The sequence below is a fragment of the Diadema antillarum genome, unplaced genomic scaffold (genome assembly GCF_040938485.1).
Source record: "Diadema antillarum isolate AM-2024a unplaced genomic scaffold, OU_Dant_1.0 seq00000293_RagTag, whole genome shotgun sequence".
Taxonomy (NCBI): domain Eukaryota; kingdom Metazoa; phylum Echinodermata; class Echinoidea; order Diadematoida; family Diadematidae; genus Diadema; species Diadema antillarum.
This window is the reverse complement of record NW_027271319.1, coordinates 1570074-1591641: the sequence shown is the minus strand read 5'-3', so window position 1 is coordinate 1591641 and position 21568 is coordinate 1570074. Positions and strand designations below refer to the sequence as shown.

Sequence of the window (21568 nt, the reverse complement as noted above, 5' to 3'; positions counted from 1 at the left end):
GACGTCATCATTCTAAACGCAGATTATTACAGGCAGCACCAGCGTCTCTACCACCTCTTTAAAATTAACTATTCTCAAGGATCACTCTTCTTCTGAGAGAGTTGCGCTGGCCTCCGATCGCCAACGAATATCATGAAAGATCTTAATAATTATTATCTTTATATCAGATGCGCTCATCGGTCAGGTCCTTGCAGTTACATTTCTAAACTAAAAATTAGTATTTACATCTGCACAAGCATAGTCATAATCTGCGCAGTGTTAAAGACACTCTTCCTTTACAAAATCCCAACATCCTGATGCAAGACGAAAAAAAAAAAAATATTAGGAGACCGGGAATTTGTCTGTGCAGCTCCCATAAACCTTGGAATAACTTACCGTGAGAAAACAGGAGAAAACACCAACAGCAAAAGTCTTAAAATCAAGACTCAAGACACGTTTTATTAATATCTTAAGTATGCATCATTGTGAAATATATCAGAAGCTGTACAGTGCAGATGAATTGTAATAATTGATCATTTACACAGCCTCTATACTTTACATATTGGTATAGTTATTGTTCTTATGTCTTGTACAGGTTTCTCTTTTCTTGATAAGTGTGTAACTAACGATGTGATGTTGGTTTATCACGGGTCAGGAACATTTTAGCCCTCGTCAGTTAACTGATAATCGGACCATGTATAATTCAAAAACGTGGGGGGGGGGGGGGAATCAATTGTGATGCAAACTATTTCAAAACTGTTTTCTCGACACACCATACCTCATGAACAAGGGTAAATGGACGCGGTGGGATAATTGCATCAAGTGATAAGTGATTTGATATTCATCCATCGAGTTTTTCCCCTCCGTAGTTAATATATATTCTCATTTTATTTGTGTCGTTTATGAAGAAATAGATGACCTCCATCAATCATCGCGAAAACTCATTAGCATTTTCATTTTCACGAGTGTTTGTTTGTTTGTTTTTATGTGTGTATGTGTGTGTGTGTGTGTGTGTGTGCGCGCGCGCGTGCGCGTATGTATGGATGCAGGGGTCATCAAAATACCTTGAGCAGGGTGGAAGATCCAGAGATTTTAAAGGGATAGTACAGTATTGGTGGAGATGAGAATTGGGTTTTTAACTTTTTGCGAGATACCAAGAAAACACTTATGATATAGTACAGAGCATACCATTTTAAGAGGAATTCAAAGTTTATTTGATGAAAATTGGGTTTGGAATGAATGAAACATCAAAAAACAAAGTAAAACAAAGCGATCGTAATAAAGTGTGGGTCCCACACTTTATTAGAATCGCTCTTTTTTGGATATCTCAGCCATTTTAAAACCAATTTTCATCAAATAAATGTTGAATTCATCAAATAATTAAATGCTCTTTCATATTTCATAAGAGGTTTCTCATTATTTCAACAAAAAATGTTAGAAACCTGAAATTAGGTCTCAACCCAAACTGTACGATCCCTTTAAGCTTACGCGTTTGCCCCCAAAGCGGATTCATTATAGATTTGTTTTCGATTCCACCATACAATCCTCAATAAAACATTGTTGTTGCCTGCAAATTCAAAGCAAGCTCGTAGGTCCACTCTGCGCATGATCAGAAAAAAGGGCAATTTGTGTAAATGGGTATGTTGTTTTTTTCTTTCTTTTTTTTTGATTTACCACGAAGAGGAGCATCTACGTTGTAATGATTATATATTCATGTAAGCCTTGCAAACGATGTTTATAATCAGCTAGCTTCACAGTCTTCACCAAGGGATCAATATCAAAAAAGTATCAAATTGTACATGGCTTTTCTTGACAGCTTTTCATTGAAAAATACAAAAAGAAACAATTCTGCGAGGGAGGTTATGTGACTTTAATCTTCGTCAGACTGACAAGCAGTGGATGATGGAAAACATCGTGCCTTGCATCTGATACAGATATGAGATGTATACGTGGCATGAATGAAACATGCTTTCTGTTTAATAATTAGGTATAGACTCGGCTAAATAGATTGGGTTGGAATGCCCTGCCCGACACTACCTGATCACGCAAAGACAAGGGCGCGAAGAAAGAGAATAATGTGAAAAGAGAGACGGGGGGGGGGGGGGGGTGACACTAAGAAAATTGTTCGCACACGTCAAACCCTATATGTAAAATGTAGTGTCTAGCAAGGTTGACGGAATAAAGCACTCGTGGATCGTGACTGCCACCCATTCGTGGTCACACAGAATAATGTACGTGGTTGTATGTAACCTTGCGTCAACAAGAGGATAGAGTATGATTATATAGGTTTTCCCGGCCAATATCGCGCTTTTTTCAGTCCATTTGATAGAAGGTTCATTCAATTTAGCAAAACCCCTCGTTATCGCGCAGTCTGTCTTTCAAAACTTTTGCGTTGAATTTAACATTTTGATCAATGAAATTTGCACATGTGGCTTTCGAATTTGTAAAAGGAGCTTTCAAATTGGCTGGTACTCCACGTTCATTCCAATTCACCACCATGCGCCGAAAAGGATAATTGAGTCATTCAATTTCGCGAATGGGCAGTCAAATTCAAAGCATTTTCATTCAAATTAAAGGGGATCGCTAGTAACTGATCAGTGGGAATCAGAGGGAATGCTGGGGGATGATTGTTCCAATCCTTAATTGTGAGATTAATTTAAGAGTATATTATATATTTATTGTTGTGTGAAAATTATTTGCTTAAGAATGGTCTCATATTTAAGTAATGTGCAGATAATCGTTCACGATCGCCCAGTCACTGTACAGGCATGCTAACCTGAAAACATTAACCTGCACATTATTTGAATATGAGACCATTCTCAAGCAAATAATTTTCACACAATTATAGATATATAATGTACTCTTAATTTCTTAAATGAATCCCACAAGAATTGGAACAATCATCTCCCAGCATTCCCACTGATTCCCACTCATCAGTTACTAGCCATCCCCTTTAACGTCATATATTTCTCTCTTTTTTCGAAAAGGTGAGAGCATTTAGATATGTGTATTTCAGTGTGACTTATTTTTTATCCACACACTATTAAGCAGTTAAAGTATCATTTTTGACCGATATAACTCGAGTTTGTTGTTCTGTGACGCCCCTTTTCTTTCATATACATATAGGCCGATGTACCAATACTACAGAATCTGATTAATTTCATCTTCTTACAGTCATGACAGCACAAGTTAGATACAGATGTATATCTCAAGAAGACAGAGAATTAATTATAGGAATATTTGATGATCATAACCTTGACTTCCTAGAACTGGCCGACACACTTTGAATATATCGCTCAACGAGCAGATAAGTTGTGGCCACATGTACTATCTCCTGACTGGAAGATTCAATAAGCACATTGAAAAAAAAAAAGAAAATTGTTGCCAAAATATTTCAAAAAAATACGAAAATATGAAGTGTAATGATTCTTTCAAAACAATAACTACTGTATGTTGAAAAAAAAAGTAAAGAAAGAGCCAAAGCTTAAACATGTGTGCTGAATTGACTGCAAAGATGTTAAATTGAATGTCCCAATATGAATTCGTATGAACGGGTGCAGCATATATGTAATCACGTGACCATATCATTCTAAATTGAATGAACGAATAACGAATTTAAATTGAAAAAGTGTTAATTACAATGAGGTTAAAGGTAATTTGAATGCTCCAATATGAGTTTGAATGAGGAGATCATAAAACTGAAATACCGAACAAGTCATCTACGCTAAATTTTGCGAAATTGAAGGCCCCCTCACACCTGAGCGAATTGCCTGAAATATGATTTGCTATGGCTGGCGAAAGGCATTTTTGGAAAAATCGTTTTCAATGGTAATTGATAGTAAATCATATTTACCCTTCGTACACCTTCTGAACTAACAGTTGCGATTATTCAAATTCGCACGGGATATTTAAACATGTTTAAAATTTCCCGACGAATTGAAAAATCGTCTGTCATTTGCTTGAATTTGCATCTCTTATATAGTCTGCGGTAATCGTTCGTTCATCGTTCGTGTGCTATTGTCACGCATAGTCCCTCATCGCGCTTTTGCCAAGGTGGACCGATCTCGAAAGAACCCTAAACGAAGCAACACGATGACTAAATATGACTTGCCCATAGAAACGAAGATACTATGACAAACGTATTTTCGCTTGCCATCTTCTATGCGAAGGGAAACCAAGATTACCTAGATGTACCTGGCTGTTTATAAAGTTGGAAAGGCCTATTGTAATAGGCATGGAGGAATATTGTGTAATCACGATAACGACTTCCAAAGCATAATTTCTAGTCTGGGTGCCAAAGCCACTTTTTGGGCCTAACCTTGTTTTACCGTCCACCCAATTTTTTTTTTGATGGTTTTACCCTATTTCGAGGGTGCTGAATCCGAATCTGGATGATGCAACTCTTGCATCCTTGAGGGTTTTGAGATATTTAAGTTGGCCGCCAAAATGGCCGCCCAAAACGGAAATTCTCACGTATTTCATTCTCAATGGTGAACAATTGAAAACACTTGATGGTTTTACCCTATTTCGAGGGTGCTGAATCCGAATCTGGATGATGCAACTCTTGCATCCTTGAGGATTTTGAGATATTCAAGATGGCCGCCAAAATGGGCACCAAAACTGGAAATTCCCATGTATTTTCTTTTGAATCGTGAAAAATTGAAAACACTTGATGGTTTTACCCTATTTCGAGGGTGCTGAATCCAAATCTGGATGATGCAACTCTTGCATCATTGAGGGTTTTGAGAGATTCAAGATGGCCGCCAAAGTGGCCGCCGAAATAACCGCCAATTAAAACCAGAAATCCCGATGTATTTCCTTCTAAATGGTGAGAAATTCAAAATGATCGATGGTTTTACCCTGTTTGGATGGTGCTGAATCCGAATCTGGATGATGCAACTCCTGCATCCTCGAGGATATTGAGATATTCAAGATGGCCGCCAAAATGGCCGCCAAAACCGGAAATTCTCACGTATTTCCTTTTAAATGGTGAGAAATTGAAAACAATTGATGGTTTTACTCTGTTTGGAGGGTGCTGAATCCGAATCTGGATGATACAACTCTTGCATCCTTGAGGATTTTGAGATATTCAAGATGGCCGCCAAAATGGCCGCCAAAACCGGAAATTCTCACGTATTTCATTCTCAATGGTTCAAAATTGAGAACAATTGATGGTTCTATTCTATTCCGATTTCAAAATGGCCGCCAAAACCGGAAATTTCCACGTATTTCAATTTTAATATTTCGCAATTGAGAACAATTTTATTGATGATTCCACCCTATTTTGATCACTGTGCTGAATGCGAATCTGGACGAAACCACCCTTGCATCATTGAGAGTTTGGAGATATTCAAGATAGCCGCCAAAATGCTCACCAGAATGGTGAGAAATTGATACATTTGATGGTTTTACCCTATTTCAGGTTTTCGTCAATGGCAAAATCTAAACCCAACCATACTCTGCTGATAAACGAATGCATATTGTACATCCCAGTTTGAACTTGCTGTACAGTGAAACCAGCTTTACCGGATATCTTGGAGTTTGTAAGATACAGCTGTGCCAGGAATGAATCCTGCAAGACTATAGATGCGGTTGAATATTTGAAATATTACACTGTTTCATCTACATATCATGGATATGTTTTGAACACTAACAATCAGCGGACAAGACATACCCATCTCGATCATATTGTGATAGTGATGTCGAGAAGTTTACTGAGATTCCCAATATTACCTGTTTTAATCCATGAACAGTTTTAATCGTTTCATCCATGAACACTCACATTGGTTAATTGGTTTATATTGGTGGTCTTGATGACATCGTCCAAGACAAGAGTTGGACATTTTTATACTTCTGCTTCAAATTTTTCTTCAATATGATGTAATATTATATATATGTATATATATATATATATATATATATATATATATATGGGGCGACACACCTCGCATCTACAAAATGTCACATGTTCAGGAGAGAAAAACAAAAACAGAAACAAAAAGCAAACAAACATGGCAGCCAAAGCACTATAACAAATGAGAGAACCTTTCCTTTGACATGCCATGGTAGCTTCATTTTTTGGGTGAAGACAGCAAAGGTTTGGACAGGACATCATTAACTGATTATCTGTTTATTCAAAAATGTCATTTTCACTAAAATTTCAGATACACAGGGTCTTGTCGCCCAAGCGACGATATCATACACACGAGGGGATGGAAAAATCACAGGTAACGCGCAGTAAAACAAACAAACAAACAAACAAACAACAACATGTAAGGTAATAGTTGATAGTCCAGTACTTACGAATATCATAATCACGCAGAGTGCTTTTGAAACTACCTTTATATTGATATCTACTATAGTGGTCATGGATGCAACCATTTCTAGTGACGTAACCAGAATATGCCACAAGTTTCATAAGAGTACGCGGCGAGACTCAAAAGAATACAAGACAAATTTGAACACCAAATACCAGCAGGCCATAATTTAATATTACTCTTATAACCAAAAAGGATTAACTTCACATCAGTCTGCGGAGCCCTTATTGGCTACCACAGGCATTACTCAATAACAATTATTGTGCATAAAGAAATTTTCAGTCTTATCTTTGTGTTTGTACGTTTCAGTATATGATGTCAATATCATTTTCTTTCCATTACGTGTTAAAGTTCCATTTGAGACATAGCGGAATATCTCAGTATATTACAATACCATTGTGACATTCATTTTGGATGCCATTAATTGTTGGCTGATTTCACAAATTTACTCAACCGAGTTGAATTCAAGAATACGGATTATTGCTTTTAATCACTCGCTTCACTTTATAGCACAATATTTCACAATTTATAAGAAAATATCAAGGAATTTCCGTTTATACAGGACATTTGTAAATATCTCAAAACCTTCAGCACCCTCGAAATGGGGTTAGAACATCAATTTATTTTCAAATTTTTACCATTTAGAAAAAATATTAACATTGGAATTTCAATTTCTGCCAATTAATTTGGCGGTCATCTTGGACATCTCAAAATCCTAAGGAACGCAAAAATGGCAACAACAAAATGTCGAGGGTGCTGAATAGGGTCTCAAAAATTTCAATATTGACAGTTATTTTGGCGGTCATCTTGGAATTCTCAAAACCCCCCAAAACACAAGAGTTGCATCAACCAGGTTCGGATTCAACACCTTCTAAATAGGGTAAAACCACCAATTGTTTTCAATTTTACACCATTTAGACCGAATTAGGGGGCCTAAATGGGAATTTCCGTTTTTGACGGCCATTTGGGGCCATTTTGGCGGCCATCTTTATCATCTCAAAACCATTAAGGATGCAAGAGCTGGATCCTGCAGGTTGAAATTAAGCAAACTCAAAATAGGGTAAAACCATCATTTTGTTTTCAATTTTACACCATTTAGAAGGAAAAAGGGGGTCTCTACTCTACATGTGAGTTTCCATTTTTGGCGGTCATTTTGGTGGCCATCTTTATTATCTCAAAACCCTTAAGGATGCAAGAGTTTTATCAAGATTCTGATTCAGCACCCTCGAACTAGGGAAAAACCATAGTTTTTTCAATTTCTCACCATTTAGAAGGAAATACAGGGGAATTTCCGGTTTTGGCGGCCATTTTGGCGGCCATTTTGGCGGCCATCTTGAATATCTCAAAATCCTCAATGATGCAAGAGTCGCATCAGCAAGATTCGGATTCAGCACCGTCGAAATAGCTTCGAACTATCAATTGTTTTCAATTACTCACCACTAAGAAGGAAGTACATAGGAATTTCCGGTTTGGGCGGCCATTTTGGCGGCCATTTTGGCGGCCATTTTGGCGGCCATCTTGAATATCTCAAAATCCTCAATGATGCAAGAGTCGCATCAGCAAGATTCGGATTCAGCATACTCGAAATAGCTTAGAACCATAAATTGTTTTGAACTTCTCACCATTTAGAAGGAAATACATAGGAATTTCCTGGTAATATGGCTGCCATTTTGGCGGCCATCTTGAATGTCTCAATATCCTCAAGGATGCAAGAGTCGCATCAGCCAGATTCGGGTTCAGCACCCTCGAAATAGCTTAGAACCATCAATTGTTTTCAATTTCTCACCATTTAGAAGGAAATACATACGAATTTCCGATTTTGGCGGCCATTTTGGCGGCCATCTTGAATATCTCAAAATCCTCAAGGATGCAAGAGTTGCATCATCCAGACTTGGATTCAGCACCCTCGAAATAGGGTAAAACCGTGAATTGTTTTCAATTTCTCACCATTTAGAAGGAAATACATGGGAATTTCCGGTTTGGGCGGCCATTTTGGCGGCCATCTTGAATATCTCAAAATCCTCAAGGATGCAAGAGTTGCATCATGCAGATTCGGATTCAGCACCCCCAAAATAGGGTAACACCATCAAAAAACATTGGGTGGACGGCAAAACAAGGTTCAGCCTTTGGCACCCAGACTAGTTATATCGGTGGAGTGTGCATGTTATTTTTTTGGAATATTTACCTAGCAGAGCTATATTGTCATCATTGAAAAGAAAATTGTGTTTGATTAAGAGGAAAACAAAAGACTACTTTTTATATAAAAGCTAATCTCAAGCATCCCTTTTTATTTTTGAAGTGGAAATACTTCTGCCGACGAATCTGGCGGCATTTCAACCTCATGGAAGATGTAAGGGCAAACGTTTACAGTGCATACCAACGCAGAAATTGTGTTTCCAGGAATGAAAAAGCTGAAGCAGGAAAGACAGTTATTTTTCCTTTGGAGAATAGTGAAACACGAAAGATCGCTTATTTCATTCGTCCGTTTGTTGCTGTTATTGTGATTGCGTGTCAGAGCTTAAACATTCTCCCCCCCCCCCCCCCCCCGAACTCGGATTTGTTTTACTCGGTGCACAAAACACACACACACCAACACGCACACACAACACACACGCAAGCCCACAAACATGAACACACACACATACAAACGCACAGACACATATACTCTCTCTACGTAGGCCCTAATTCTATTCAATCTGATTCATTTTATTTTCCTCTTCCTCAGAACCCAACATAACACAACAATAATTGACAATATGATGATGAAACATAGAGATGATTAATGAAATAAAAATATCTGTACATATATAGTTTTAAAACAAACCTGTTAATTATCCACGTTCTGAGAGAAAAAGATTGAGGGGTTTGCTAATAAACAGACCGTTTGTTTATATATATATATATATATATATATATATATTATATTATGCTGTCATTTATATTTCACATGTATAGATATTTGTCTGTTATGTGAATAAGCATGAACAGTGATGAATGAAAAAGCACATGGATAACAAATCAAACACCTTGCTTGTGATGACATAACAACTTTTGCGTAAGTTTTAATGCCGACGTTTTAGGGAGTGGCTGAAGCATTAGATTCTATGGAACTCCTTTGGTAGAGATTGAGATTTGACTTGCTATTACAAACAAACTTCACATCCAACGCTCACAACTTGCTTCTTGCGTTTAAACACGAAGTTCCGTGTGATTTGGGGAACCAGCGTTTGAATTTTTTGAGCTCCAAGTTTCTAGCAGTGCTCTGAATATTACAAAATGAATCCAGCAAATATCATAGTAAGGCAAGCGAGTTTCTATTCCCTTTAATCTATCGTCGGTCGGCCTTGATGAAACCTTCGCATACATGATATAGGTTAGGTATCATGGGCCCTATTTATGGGGTCCAAGGTTATAGATTATCACCTAGTACTCTGCACCTGACATGACTGATTGGTTGATTGATTGATTGATTGATTGATTGATCGATCGATATTGATTGATTAATTCGGCAAACTAAAGCAAAAGTGTAAAATATACATCATAAAATAGGCAATTCAATAACAACCAGGCCAGCCTGTAAGCATCTCGTGCTTCAGACATCTCGAGCTTATTAGGTTGTTCATTTACAAAGGAGCTGAATTTTCACAATCGCAAAATTACAAATGATTTTGTGTGAAGTCAAGTAAATAAACTAAACACCCTTGCACGAGCACATGCACATCAGATACACCCATACACAACACACACATATACTCAGTAGACATGCTGTGGTAGATAGGAATAGAAGAAAGAATAGAGAAATAGAGCTTGTCAAAATAAGCCATGGTTAACTTCTCGACGACGACGACAACAACAACAACAACAAAGAGCGCTTCCTAAACATTATCATTTTGTTAAGCTCCACTTAAAAGCAGTTTTACTTACCACATTCCATTCATTTACACCAGTAACCCAAATAGAGTATAGATCGTAGACAGTCAATTAGAGTAACAGGGTATAGTGAAAATTATTCAGAGAAGGAGTTAAATACATGTAAAAAATGAATGGGAATTTGCTTGGAACATCAAAGTTATTTTCAAATGCACAAGGGAACATGCCTTCACCATGTAAAAATTAGAATATTCAGTCTGACAAGTTCTTGTAATGGCAAAATCTTAAATGTGATAAACCGTGTTGAAAAGATTCAAAAGGCTGGATGTGTGGAATTCTATTCTGGTATATATTTGTTTGTTGTTTGCCATGATTTTTCTTATCTGTTGTCATGTTTGAACATGTGTTATTTTTCTTTTTTTTTGAAGCGCCATGAGCACTGAAAGGTGGATCTGTAGGCTAAAGTATGCATTGTCATTATTCTTGTTATCATTGTTACTATCATCAAGGGCGGTGTGTTGGCTCAGTCGGTAGCGCGTCTGCCTCACGATCACGCGGCCCGACTTCGAACCCGAGTCTCTACTGAGCAATGTTGTGTGTAAGCATACCGTCCCCTCTAGCAAGAGGCAAAACACTCTGTTCCTCGGATAGGACATTAATATGGAGGTCCCGTGTATGAGAGAGTAACAACTCATGCACGTAAAAGATCCCGCTTCATTCATTCATCGCAAAGAGCAGGTTGTTTACCCGATGAAGTGGTCCCACCTCAAATCCTATACTGGACCCCATGGAAGACCAGCTTTACGTAGTTGAATATGGGCTATCCAGCCATCTTCTCAGATGGAAATTGAACAAATAAACAAACATCTTTGTGATCGTCATGATTATTTCTATTACCACTATTATCATTATTACCGTTATTACTATCATTATTATTATAATTATTACTATTATCGTCATTATTATAAATAAACATATAGTTTCGTTTTTGAAGGAAAAAGCTAAACATGATGTGCTATTATGATGTGTTACTTAACATCAAACAAGTAAAGCAATTACTGAGGCTAAATACCGATATCAATTACTGAGTCCAACAATGAGACGCCCCCACCCCAAGTCAAAAAGCTTTTATCCTATGAACCCATTGGACAATTGGGAAATAACTATAGTCATTATGGGCATGTTTGTCCATGAGCCAAGCAATCAAATTATGATACATATTATGTTCTCCGGGGTCTCTTTTGCATTCAAATTGCGTAAATATAAAATCCTTGACTAGCCATATCGAAGAGCGGAGAAACTGTGTGGTCATCCTTGATATGGATTGTATTCATAACCCAATTTCTTCTATCAGGAACAAAAATCATACACGGTATTTTCAGCATACGTACTATTTGCTTACAATTGCTTCGATGGATAATTGAGCCTTACGCGCTGTAGGATATATTCGGAAACTAAAGTCAGGACTCGTGCCACTGCTGATGTATACGAGAGCATTGCCAGTGTTGTTTGTCATATTTGCGTTTCATAGAGAGGCGCACACATTGTGGTAGTGAAAACAAAATATACATAGGCATGGATACTTTACCCATTTTACATTCTGCCCTGTAGGCTGAGACACATGTTGATTTTGACAGGGTGCCATGCATCGCTTAGTATCTCCTACTGACCACTAGTTTGTTTGTATTGTCTATTTTAGTGTTACATATTCCACGTTTCAACAAATAAACCATAAACATAACAATAAAAGAGTATGTGAATTGTAGAATACAACAATTAAGACAATTGAACATACTAAATATATAAAGAATCTAAATAGAACATAGAAGCATTGCTTGTATTTTGAGGGAGTAGATTACTATAGATGCCGATATGAGATGGATTCTTACTTGAAATTTAAAATTGAAAGAAATGGCAATTGATAAATTAGAGAAATATTGACGTCGAAGAATTAAAATCATGTATCGTTACGTAAAAAAACATATCTGTGACACAAAACTTCCAGAGAGTGGCGTGATCACCGTCCCGGTGTGGAACCTTGTATCATTGGTAATAATACGTTGTCATGAGAACTGAAGTGATAAAGACAAAATAACAATACTTTTTGTTTAAATGACTTTTAAGATTGAGACCGTATTATTTCTCTTTCCCGATCATTCCAGTATTTAGGTCCTGTCAAGCCTTTGGTAGTCATTGTTTCTAGCGCAGATAAAGTCCGTACAGGAGAAAAATGAAAATAATCTTTTTATCTTGTAGGGTAAGAGACTGAAGTGATAAAGACGAAATGACAATACTGTTATATTCAAATGAATTAAAACATTGAGACGGTATATTATTTCTCATCATTCAAGAATTTATGTTCTGTCAAGCCTGTGGTAGTTATTGTTTCTCTATATACTAACATAATACATACTGGCTAATTTCGTGTTACTATCGCATACTAATATTGAAATATGACATTGCTGTCCAATACGTCGTGCTCATAAAATTCCTATTCAACGGGTGAATATGGAGACAAACAAACGTGTGATTTCTGACGTGGTTACCCGTTGTAATTTACCACTCAATAATGATGTATTTGTATCTAGCAAATTTAAAAAAAAAAGAAGAAACCAACCTTTTGGTATCCATACATTATATACTTACATTTACTTTCGGGCATATGAATATTGTGACTTAGGACTTGTTAATACACACTAACAGTGAAATATCACGAAATTGCAGTTCAATACGTTGTGTTCATAAAATTCCTATTCAACAGGTGAATATGGAGACAAACAAACGTGTGATTTCTGACGTGGTTACCCGTTATAATTAACCACTCAACAATGATGTATTTCACTGTAAAAACAGATTTAACACCATGGGTGTTAAATTTAACACCGATCAAGTGTTAATAGAGGACCACACCCACAGGTGTGGAAAATGCACTGTGATGGAGTTGAAAAGTGTTCACCTGACACTTCGTGGTGTTAATATGACACTGTACTTGGTGATATTTTGACACCGTACTGGTGTTAATTCAAAAATGACACCACATGGTGTTGATTTGATATTTGTTGGTGTTAATATCAATGGTTTAACACCCGTCCAGCTTCAATAAGAGACCACACCAGCTGGTGTTACAGTGGTGTAAATTTATTTTCAATTTTTTTCAAAAATCTAGTCTTTTAATGTAAAATTCTAGATCGTCTTGTTTAAATTAAAAATCAACAAGAAGTGCAGTTACTAAGAAACTCTTCAAAAAACAGTTTTATATTTGGAAATGACACCCGGAGGTGTTAATTTAACACCATGAATGAGCACCGAAAATTTAACACCAGCTCGGTGTTTACTATTCAACACCGAACTTTTTGCAGTGTTGTATCTAGCAAACTTAAAAAAGAAGAAGAAACCAACCTTTTGGTATCCATACATTATATACTTATATAGACGTACGGGCATATATTGTGACTTATATCTTGTTACCACACACTAATAGCGAAATGTTATGATATTGAAGTTCAATCTAATTTGATTCATAGTTTATTTCATTTTTCGACAAAACATACATATTTCACTTCCTTTGATGACATCGAATGAGGTAAAAAGAACATAAGAGAATGAACAGACTATACACCAACTGAGGAACCTTATAGCAATTATACATTGTAGTAAAAAAGAAACAGAAGTAGTAGAAATAAAGCTCAATACGTTGTGTTTATAAAATCACTGCTCACCATGCAGGTTAATATGGAAACAAAATGTGTAATTTCTGACGTACGACGAAGCCATATTTCCGTGATAATTATTTGCTTTCAGCGAGATCATGCTTGACGTTCATCAATAAAGGCTTTTAATGAAAATCTACCACCTCTCGGAGCAACCTCCCTCCCCCTCCCCCAACCCCCCCCCCCCCCCCCCCTCCGGAGAGGGAGCAAATAACACATATGCCTTTTAAAGGCATAATTTACCATTTGCAGATGAAACACACACAACAAAAAAAACAGCATTAGTGCTTTAAAGTAGTTCTAAAATGTGAGTTAGGGATAGAAACAATCACTGTAAAAATTTGAATCCGTATAGTCGATGTTAAGTGTTGTTGAATACACAAAATGTGCACAATAGTTATAATAAAAATGTTTCCAGACTAAACCGTCTACAGTTATGGTTTATTGAAAAACAAAACAAACATTGATATATCCTTATATTTTAGGCTTTATTTCGAAAATGCTATAAAGGTATGGTGGGATGTTTTGTGATGCAACGAACCTACACAAATGCATCAAAATGTGATATCTTGAACATTTTTTAAATCACTGCTCCCAAAGGTAAACTGGACCTTTAATTATCATTATTACTGCCGCTCTGTGCGTGTTCGAACGTGTAATTGGTGACCACAGACCTACTTTCAGATAGAGTGACAGGTTAACAGTGACTCGGGTAAATCTTGACAAATGGCAAACCTCAGCATAAAATGATTATTTAATACAGTTTATACCCCAATTAAAGCATTATGGCAGTTGATAAAAAAATGGGAGAAACGTATAAATCCGGTTTTGAATTGAATGAATGACTGTATGAATGAAGGAATGAATGATGGAAATTAGATTGAGTGAACAAATTCTCCAGTGCAATAACAACCATAGCGTACGTTTACAGCCACGTCCAGTTGCACAGAAAAAACAAGGATTATAGGAACGAGAAAATAAGCATGTGTGCTAGTCATGTCTGGTTCTATGCACTTTAGGCAGTTAAAAAGTATTATGTCATAATGTGTTCCTGGTTAGTGATATGTTACTGTGATGTAAATTTCAGTTAGCAATAAGATACTCTGGTGCTGAGAAACAAACACGAAAATAAGATTGAATGAACAATATATCATGTAATGAATCCACCGATAATAATCTGTAATACATACGTCATTGTCATGAACAATGTCTACATCTAACAAAAACAAAAAGGTATTTACATTTCATTCGGGTGAATAATGTTAACGAAATCTCATGAGAATCTCAACTTTCTAACAAAAGTTCCTCTACAGCTTTACGAAAGCTTGACCATGTTGATTTCTACGTAATTTTGATTGGTAGGTCATTCCAAAAAGTTATACCTATAAGGAAAGATTAACACTCTTTTCCCAAGCTCGTCTTTTCGACAGGACTTCTCAATGATTCACTAGAATCGTAAAAAAATCAAGGGAGCTCGTTCACTCCTTATCGGTAGTTTTAACACTTGCCTTTCAAATAAGAAGTATGATCTGGAGGTATGGGTTTCTTCAATTTATGTGCCTCTGCATAAATGAAATATGTAAGATCGCAACTGCTGATCTACATTCTAACAAACATGTCGGGAAAAAAAAAGAAGCAGTGGGAATCGAACCTGTTATCTACTGCTTTCCGCGCAGCGACACTACCAACAGGCTATCACTTGTTGCCGGCAGTGACAGGATGAAATTGGAACAAATAGCCAAGCTCAGAAATTCCAACATTGATAAGTTAAGTTGTCCATGGTGGACAAGGCATTTTAAATGAAAGGAAGAAATCATGAACGAACAGTAGATGACAGTATAAGTTAAGTTGTCCATGGTGGACAAGGCATTTTAAATGAAAGGAAGAAATCATGAACGAACAGTAGATGACAGGTTCCTTTTTCCCCGACATGTTTGTTAAAAATGTGGATCAGCAGTTACAATCTGTAAATTTCATATATACAGATGGCAGACAAATAGAAGAAGCTCCTACCTCATATCTTCACCTCTCTGCTTAATGATCTTTTGCTTTCAAATATAATATTCACTGCTGATGGCAGGGTGTATTGAATAGATACTGACCTTTCGGAATTGAAATTCTGGTAATATATCATGATTTGAGAATAAAAAAGTATCATGAAAATGTGCTAATATATGACAGCCTGTTAAGATTTTTCCATGTACCCTAAAGAATGAACAATAACGTTATTTAGGTTTTTATTTCACCTTGAAATTTTCCATGGTTTACATGGTCAAATGCCATCCTAGTGTGTTAGTCCCCTTAAGGTGTGTATTGTAAATGTGTTGAGAATAATAATCAGAAATTCTTTGAAGGCAACGGCGAAATTCGTCTTATTTACGTCATAAATTTATTATGTAATGGATCTAGATTTGTTTTTCTTATGTAAAATTATGCTTATCAAGTTTTGTATAGAAAAAAAAATGCTACAGAACCGATAATTCAACTGAAATGAAGTTACATGGTTATTGAATAAGGAACGATCTTATACTGCAGATTTATCCTTTTATACGTCTGAGTCTAGATGTTAATCGTCTTTTGCTGCTCATGAGTTGTTTCAATGTCGAAAAGACTTTTCTGAGAGGCGCGAGCACCTATAAAAATGTTTCTGATGGCTTCACGAAATTGCGGATATCGGATGGTATAGATGATCGGGTTGGCGCACGAGTTGATGAAGGCCAAAATGACCAACACTCGGTAAACGGTCCCAAAGGCTAGCGAGTGGGAGACGAGGTTAAGGTGAAGTGCGAGGAACATTGTCTGATCAGGACCCCAACAGATGATGAAGACTGTCACGACCATGATGAGCATTTGAAGGATCCTCTTCCTCGCGACGACGTGACTCAGAGTGGGGTTCGAACGGTTCGTGTTCGTTTTACTTTCAGAAAACTTTGTCGTCTGTTTCTGGAGAACGATAACCATTTTGATTTGGGCTAGGATCATGATGACAGCCGGAGCTACAAATTCGATTGTAAAGATGAAGATGCCTACGGCCTTGTGAGCAAGAGCTGTGGAAAATCCAACCATGCACGTATTGCTGGAAGAATATCCCACAACGAACTGATAGCCGTTGGCGGCCAAGGCTACAACCCAGATCAAGATAATGTAGATTCTGGTGCGGGTTGCGCTGAAAGTCCTCCTGAAGTAGAGCGGATAAGCGATGGCGATATATCGCTCTATCGATATGGCTGCCAATATGAATATCGAAGCAACCACAGATACCCACATCAGAAGCGAAGTGTGGACTACTTTGCAGTAGAAACCTGCGAGCACGGAGTTGCTTGGTAGTGATTTGATGATGGGGATCGGTAGCAGAAACACAGACGTGGCAAAATCAGCGATAGCAAGTGCGCCGATCAACGTGTCAGTGGATCGTCGGACACGATTCCGATGGAATAGGACCACCATCACCAGCAGGTTACCGACGATTCCTAGCAGGGCAAAGATGAGTTGGAGGATCACCCACCAGGTCCACTGAAACGGGAACCAAGACCACTCAGCAGGTGCATTCTTGGGTCCGGCCACTTCAAGAATTTCGGAGAAGAACTCTGTCCTGTTGGAGACTTCATTGCCATATTGGGACAAAGACCACTCAGTTCCCACAACAGTGTCTCCGTAGCCTTCGGAAAAAGAATTCTTGATCCGGTATTCGTCTACTTCAAAACCAAATGGGAGTGTTGAGGGACTCATGTCTAACAGCAATACCAGTGGACTTAAACATTCAGTAATGATTGTAACTTTTGCAGAGTGTATGATATTTAGCGTTGAGATTGTACTTCCAGCATGACATGACATGTGAAACGTAGAGACCTAAGTCTGTAACTCCGGAGTGCACCTGGATGTCTTTCCAAATGGGAGTTTCACTTAACCGTCGTATTTATGGTATTGAGCGCTTTAGAATTTACTGGATATATCTTCACACGGGAAGAACGCGCAACATACACAAAACAGGGCGAGGGTAAAAAATAGTAAAAGAAAAAAAACATGCATTTTAGTACTGAAGGAGATGTTTATTCACGTCGAATGATATGAAATGAAATACCATTGTGACCATCAATCATATTACAGTAGCTGTGAAATAAATCGATAAGTGCTTACTTCTGGTGTATTTCTCTCGAGTGGACCTTTTGTGAAGAAATTCTGCGTAAAGTCAACATATTACGCGTTTTTGAATGCTCATTATAATTCATGAATCGACTCTGTGCTGAATACGAAGCATTTCTGCTCATAGAGTAGATGGATGAATAGAAGGAATTTTCTGGTTAATATTCGATTGATACACATCAATGAGGGTATGCTGTATAGGTATTAGAAGTAACCATACGAGGTACCTTTGGAATAGTCTTTGAAGGATTCAAACACACACACAAGCACACACACGAATACCTCCACCTTTGATAACCACCAATATCTGAATCTAAGTCATCGAATATAAACAATCTGATAATGGCAAGAAAGATCTCTTCTTCCCCTCTATCTTTCGAAGTGTATTTTCTTTAACTATTACTTACAGTTCACAAAGATGAACAACACGCCACACGTGATTGAGGAATCAAGGGGGAAAAATAATGTGTGTACCTGTTCGTAGTTTTCTCTTGTGTGTTTTTAGACTTTAGAAAAAAACAACACTTTTGATTCACTTTTTTTTTCACCGTTTCCTTGAAAAGTGGAAATATGCATTTTGAATTTTAGCATATTTCATATTATTGTCCGTGTGTGTATTCATTTCAAGGATAGTGTTGTCTTTCTCTCTTTGTTCTTCTTTTCTCTTTCTTTATCTTATTTGTTTTTAAGCATTTTTTACACTTTCTAAGGACAAAATTTAAACATATCCAGGGGCGGATCCAGAAATTCTGTAAAGGGGGGGGGGGGGCGTGACTAATATTTCTGGTGCCACTTCCGGGTTTCATTTCATTTTTTCCCTTTTATTTCTTTTGTTTTTAACGAAAAATAAAGGGGGGGGGGGCGTGCGCCGGTTGCGCCCCCTCTGGACCCGCCACTACATATCTACGATATCTTTAATAAAATAACTCACTTATCTGATTTAATGATACAAAGTCATAACCATTTTTCACCCTTTCCCCTTGATCCTCAAACTCACTTACTTCAAGCTGTAGAAAGTCGACATCTTCACATATTAACGCGCTTCTGATTTTGATTTGGAATGTGATTCGACCCCCTATGTTAGCTATAGCTATCATTAGCTTACACAGACACACAGGCACACACACACACACACATATATAGTATTTTATATATATATATATATATATATATATACTTGAATAGAATCAATTTGAAGAAAGAGAGATAACATGATTTTGATTTGAAGGTTAATTCTCCACATTCAAACAATTTAGAATAAGTAGCAGAAATTAAATGGATTTTTTGTTCTTTTTCAATACAAGGTATACATGCAACTGCGTCGATATTACATCCAAGCATTCCTTTTGAAACGTTTTACACCATAAAGGCTTCGGAATTTTGTTGCAAATATGCGGTTTTGTGTTTGGGTGTTATCAAAAAAATGAAAAAGAAATATTTAGAAGTAGGCAATTTAAGCATTCAAGACGAAAGTTTTATTTACCATCTCGACACAAATAACAATATCGAATCTTTACTTTAAATCTAAAACCATTGAATGTCTTGAGTGTTAATTGGCATAGAAACTCTTATAGCGTTGCATACACTGTCCAAAGTCCCCAGCACAAGAAGAACATAATGTTTCTGTTGTAAGGAATGTTTTAAATGAAACTTCCTTATAGTTTTATTTAGTTCATACATCACATTATTTTCACCTAAGACATACCGCGATGAATAAGTAATCTCTTGATTCCCAGACCTCGATTATGTGGTTTAGTATACAAATACAACTCTAATATACTTTTCAGAGGTAGTTATGCATAGGCAGATTGGCAAGAATACCATTTTGCTGTCTCTGCAAAGATTATTTTTCTCACAGAAGTTGCACAAATTTGACACAGCACAAGGTATCACTCAGTGTTGTTGAATATGTCACAAAAACTAATTTACCTACAATTCAGTACTTGTGAGATTGACCACAGCATTGGTGCCTTCAAATGGAAATGTTAAAAAATTTAACATAAAACTTTTTTATCTATTTGTACACAATGCTTAATTACTACTTTTTACAATAAAGACATCTCATGTTTTTTTTTCAAAGACAGCTTTACATCAAAGCGTTTCAAAAGTCGCTACTTTTTTTTCACATAATTATGGAGAAAACCCTTTAACACAAGTTTAATAGCTTGAACTGACTACAGCTGTAAAGGCAAATTAAAAAAGCGCGCTCGCACAGCAAACCTACATGCATAATGAGGACATGAGCAGTCCTTGTTTCTAGTAAAAGGACATGTGCAATACAATGCATTTTGACCTGTATTGCTTTACAATACCTTGATCATCACAAAAATGTGGTTAAATGAAAATCTATCTATATGCAATACTTTATTTTCGGTAGTTTTTTTTTTCTACAGATTGCTTAGCTACTCAAATAAATGGTCTTCTCAACCAGATTCTGTGAATGACATTATCTGCCAATCATAGCTAAACTAAAAAATATGATTAACAAAATATATTAGAATATAATTTGTACTTTCCCCTAGACTAAGCAGAATTTCCATTTTTCAACGCTATGACTTTAACATGATAAACTCAAGATGATGAATCGGGAATAATAATGATTAGGCCTACTACAATTTGTAATTGACTGACTGAAAAATATCAACATTCTTTAAATAAACACGAAAAAAGAGAGAAAGAATACCTGACAACCGAAAAGTAATCGTGTTTAAAAAAAAGAGATTTTGTATTTAGTTTTCGAATCTCATTTTCCTTATGGAACCAGATGTTACAAATGCGTGTATGAGTTGTTATGCTAACTTGTCTAAATAATGATAACCAACAACCCGGTGAATCACATGTTTGCCATTTGGCGAAAGCACAGATGAATCTGGTCCTGTGAGGCATCTAGAGGCATAGGCGCCGGAAGTGGGGGGGGGGGGGCAGGGGGGGCGGCCGCCCCCCCAATCCAAAAAGTGGGGGGGCAAAACGCATTTTTGCCCCCCCAAAAAGCCCCCCCCCAAAAAAAAAAAAATAATAATAATAAAAATAAATGAATAAACAAAGAAAATAAAATAAATATGTATATATATGAATAAAAGGGAAAAAATATGGCTACAAACGGCAGCTTTTGGACTTTAAAATGTCAAAATTTTCAAGCTCGCTCGCTTCGCTCGCTCGCATCCAGCAGTTGAGCCCGGTGCGTCTCCCCCTTAATTTCTAAAGCGAAAAACATAGCTACGACGGCAGTTGTTGGACTCTAGAATGTCAAAATTTTCAAGGTCGCTCGCTTCGCTCGCTCGCATTGAATCGTTATGCCATTCTCCTAATGTTGCTGACAGTAATTACCAGTAGTTGCACCCGATGCCCCCACCCCTTAATTTCCAAAGCGACAGATAAATATAGCTACAAACGGGAGTTTTGGGACTGTAAAATGTCAAAATTTTCAAGCTCGCTCGCTTCGCTCGCTCGCATTGAATCGTTATGCCACTCTCCTAATGTTGCTGCCAGTAATTGCCAGCAGTTGCGCCCGATGCCCCCCCCCCCCCTTAATTTCCAAAGCGAAAGGTA

At 37.1% G+C, this 21568-nt stretch overlaps 1 protein-coding gene across 1 annotated transcript; it reads right to left on the bottom strand.

Annotated features, from left to right (window-relative positions):
- Nucleotides 1-16435: 16435 nt before the first annotated feature.
- Nucleotides 16436-17605, bottom strand: LOC139730151 (trace amine-associated receptor 6-like). The gene has a single exon (XM_071641052.1). It carries the CDS (start codon nt 17603-17605, stop codon nt 16436-16438), a length of 1170 nt encoding a protein of 389 aa, XP_071497153.1.
- Nucleotides 17606-21568: the final 3963 nt, after the last annotated feature.